At 37.1% G+C, this 4,477-nt stretch overlaps 1 protein-coding gene across 1 annotated transcript; it reads left to right on the top strand.

Annotated features, from left to right (window-relative positions):
• Window positions 1-2,379: 2,379 nt before the first annotated feature.
• On the top strand, window positions 2,380-3,661 carry LOC142352007 (parkin coregulated gene protein-like). Its single transcript, XM_075404335.1, has 2 exons — window positions 2,380-2,550; window positions 3,178-3,661. The coding sequence occupies exons 1-2, from the start codon at window positions 2,430-2,432 to the stop codon at window positions 3,336-3,338; spliced, it is 282 nt and encodes a 93-aa protein (XP_075260450.1). The 5' UTR covers window positions 2,380-2,429; the 3' UTR covers window positions 3,339-3,661.
• Window positions 3,662-4,477: the final 816 nt, after the last annotated feature.

Genomic DNA, 4,477 nt, shown 5'->3' with positions numbered 1-4,477 from the left:
CTATTCGAAATTTTCAAAACTTGCTATGTTCGATGTATGTACAGTCTGATGATGTGAAACGTTCTGTGCAGTGTACACCAATGATGTAAATTAGGCTGCGAAGAAAAGGGACAGAGTGGGATCCTTCTTAATAGACTCTGGGCAGACTGGCAGAAGCATTTACACTTGTATCTTGCTGGTTCAGTAATGGTTACTATTGAAAGTCAATGGTTCAGCAATGAAACGCACTGCGAGCAAGGTCCGGGAGGCTACGAATGCTTTCAAAATTTTCTTTTCTAGATACTGTAAGATCATACCTACATACCCATTTTTTGTTTTCAATTCACACTCTTTCCGCAAAGAATCTAATTTTTAAAATTCAGGCAGCCGTTGAAAGAAAATTAAACTTTGAGCTGAGCCTATTGAGACATTTTTTAAGGCATAAAACATCTGATTTTCAATTTGAATTTACCAATTCAGGAATATGAGCTACATTTTTGGATTTACCATAGCTTGATCAATCTTGGCTGCAACAATGGTACCATGTTAAACTTTCAATCGCTAAAAAGTGGCCATAGTCACCAAAAAAAGAGCTTTCAAAATGAACAGAGCTCATAAAATGAACAGTGAGGGATGTGGGGACTAATAAACCCGGGTCGAGGTTTGGTGGTGAATTTTTGTAAGAAATGCGGTGAAATGCGGTGAAAAAAATTTTTCACAGCGTATTTTTTACCTCTTTTTGCCGTGAATGCGGTGAATCGCGTTGAATTATTTTTTTTCACCTTGTTCTCGGTGGCGGTGAATTAATCTTTTTCACTGCCTGATGCGATTTATTATTTTTTTTCACCGCATCTAGCGGTGAAAAAAAAATAGTTCACCGCTTGAGAGAAAGCGGCGAAAAAATAATAAACCGCCACCGAGAACGCGGTGAAAAAAACAATTCACAGCATTCACCGCAAGAAGATGTAAGAAATACGCGATGAAGTTTATTTTTTTGCCGCATTTCACCGCATTTCTTACGAAACTTCAACTTGTCTTCTATGAATTCCCCCTGCTGAACTTTTCTTACCTGAATCAGCGCTTCAGCTGATTTTTTGTCAAACCAGGCATCTTCAGACAGCTCACTGTAGACAATCTCCATCATCAACAATTTTTCACTGTTCAACATCTTTTACTCACATTTTTCGAGTATTCAAGAGTTTCAAACAAAACCGCTAGTTTTGATTAATTTCCCATTTGAGCCTCTACGCAACAACGTTAGCGCTGTTTTCCTCTTTTCAAAAGACCGAAAGAATCAACCAATAAATCAATTAGATCAAATCGAACAAATTTCAAAGTCGGCAATTATTAGCAATTAATTGCTACATAAACTCAAAGCGTACTTTATTACAGCAACCAAATAGGCTACCATACACTTTCTATCTCGCCTTCTTTAAAAAATTATAAACAAATATTTTCATGAAGTCCGACATTTTATTCTCCTAACTCGACAGTTCTTTGAGAATTTCATATATAAATCAGCAAATTGGCATTAATTTCTACATAAAATCAAAGAGTACGTTATTACATCAACAACATGAGCTATCATACACTTTCTATCTTGTGTTTTTTCAAAAAGTTATAAACGAATATTTTTCGTAATGTTCGACATTTTCTTCGCCTAATTTGACAATTCTTTGAAAATTTTGAAAATGTCGTATACAATTCAACAAATCAAAAGAATCAATAATATTTCTATATGAGTTCAAAAAGATTAAAATCCCGGCTTTAAAATGAACTATCATGAATTTTGTAAGTCGTCTTTTTCAAAAAGTTAAAAGAAAACGTTTTTCATGAAATTCGAAATTTTCTTCACCTGAATCAACAGTTCTTTGAAAATTTCGTATAAAAATCAGCAAATCACAAAAAAATTGTAAGGGTGTTACATGCACATGAATATTTGAGCCCATAACAAAATCTCAAATAGCGCTTTTTAACGTTGACACCTAGGCCTGGGGTCGATTAGCGGTGAATTTTTTTTTCACCGCATTCACCGCATTTCTTACATTAATTTGCCAAAATATTCTATGCGGTGAATTTTTGTAAGAAATGCGGTAAATTTGGTAGTGAATTTTTGTAAGAAATGCGGTGAAAAGCGGTGAAATTTTTTTTCACCGCATTCACCGCAATCACCGCATTTCTTACGAAAATTCACCGCATTCACCGCATTTCTTACGAAAATTTACCCAATAACCTCGACCCGGGAAGGACAGCTGAGAATAGGCTACTGTTAATGCACAGTAGACTAAAAGCCTAATGCTGCTCCGCTGCGACTACGCAGAAAACAAAATTATTGTTATATTTGTCTGTTCTAAATTTTCAGCGCATTTCTTACATAATTTTTGGAAATTTTTTTTCGACCCGGGTTGTTTGCTTGTGTAGAGGCTTTGGAGACGAAAGACCACCAGATAATGTGTACAACCCTCAAGATAATGCAGCATCTGATAGTAAGTGGGGAGATGGTGGGGGAGGCTCTGGTGCCTTACTACAGACAACTTCTACCCATCCTAAGACAGTACAAGTCACACAACAGTTAGTATCTCTGTCCAATTTGGATCTATTCCGACCCCCCCCCCCGCTCTCCTAGGGTTATTTCTATTGTCAATACCCTATTACCACAACAATTATTTTAGCACGGCATAGTGAAATTAAACTTTAAGAAGAGAATTTATAATAGAGTCTTATTTTCATTGGTAAAGACTAATTGTTTGAATTGAATAGAGAAAAATAAATAGAATAATAAATTGAAAAAAAATATTGGGTCTTTCCCATTATAGCCCCCCCCCCCATGAAATTATAGCCCCCCCCCCCTTATGACATATTTACTATGATTGGGGGGCTATAGGTTATCTGACTACTATGCTGGGGGGGGGGGGGCTATAATGGGAAAGACCCAAAATAGTTTAAAAATCTGACTACCTTTATACAAGAAAATTCGGATCCTTCCCAGTTAGTGATCTTATAACATATAGCCCCTTCCCCGTGAAACCTTGTGCTAAATATACTATAATGGGGGGGGGGGTAGAATATCATGCGGGGGAGGCAGTAATGAGATAAGCCCGAAAATTCATACACGGGTTCAGAGAAAAGTTGAAGTAATTTTTTTTTTGAATAGTCGGGCAAACTCAAGGACAATAATTTGTTTTTTTTTTGTTGCAGAAAATATTGGTGACAAAATAGACTACAGCCAAATGAAGAGGGAAAACGTGGGAGACCTCATCGAAGAGACATTGCAAGGATTTGAGCTCCACGGGGGCGAGGATGCCTTTATCAACATCAAGTACATGGTTCCTGTCTACGAAAGCTACATGCTCAACTAACCCAAACAAACAAACAAACAACAACAAACAAATTTTTGACAACCTTTGTCAATTCTATCCGCAGAGACCTCTCTTCACACAAACAGCCAAGAAACCAACCTCCAATATAAATGTTAACAAGTATTTTTAAAACAGCAACTACAAAACTGACATTCAGTTCTTTGTTCACGCGTTAGATTGCATAACTTTTGATGTGATCACGCATGGTTTAATGTTTTTGATGTAGTTTAATATGTAACAGTATACTTGAATGGTCAGGTGTCTTTGCTTAGTAGTGAGTCTACTATTTGCTCGTACAATCTGCAATACATTTTCCATCTCAATTTCATTTTAAAATATACCCACCCCAGGTTCCCACTTACTAGGTTTCATACAAGAATCGGATCTTTTCCGTTTGTGCTCCCCCCCCCCCCCCCCCCAGTACGTTATGCGCCCCCCAGTTACAGAGCACGTGCCATTACATAGTAAAACATTATGTAAAAATATGGCACGTGCATCTGGGGGCGCAAATAATTTGCGCCCACTAAGCTGGGGGGGGGGGGGGGGGGCAAACGGAAAAGATCCCAAGAATCATATATGATGTCATACAAATTTTAGCGTATTTCTTAGTACGATCCTTGCATGGAACCACGGAAATCATATATCATCTTTGCATGAAACCCGGGTCGAAGGGTCAGCAGCTGTTAGCAGATATTTTTGAAACAAATCCGCTGAATGTGCGGAAATTATGTAAAGTTTGTGCTGATTGCGTATAGTTTGAAAAATAGGTGCTGGATCCGCTGAAACAAAATATTTCAGCACATTTCAGCACATTTCAGTTCTTACATAAAATCAGCATTTGATTCAGCACCTTTCTCTCATAATTTCAGCACTTGTGAAAATTACAAAATCATTGGATAAAGCATTTTTTGCGTAATTTCAATACTTCTCTTGCAAAACTTCAGCAGCATTGCAGCAACTTTCTTACATATTTTCAACACTTGTCAAAAATTCAAATTCAGCGGATACAACACCCGTCTTACAAAATTTCAACACTTCGCAACTGAGCACCGTTTAAAAAAATTTTAAGCTCTTGTGAAAATTTACAATTCACCAGATTCAGCCTTTTTCCTAATTTAAATTACGTTCAAATTTATTGG

The sequence above is a fragment of the Convolutriloba macropyga genome, chromosome 1 (assembly GCF_964194025.1).
Source record: "Convolutriloba macropyga chromosome 1, txConMacr16.3, whole genome shotgun sequence".
NCBI classification, from domain to species: Eukaryota; Metazoa; Xenacoelomorpha; order Acoela; family Convolutidae; genus Convolutriloba; species Convolutriloba macropyga.
This window is presented reverse-complemented; position numbering and strand designations above follow the sequence as displayed.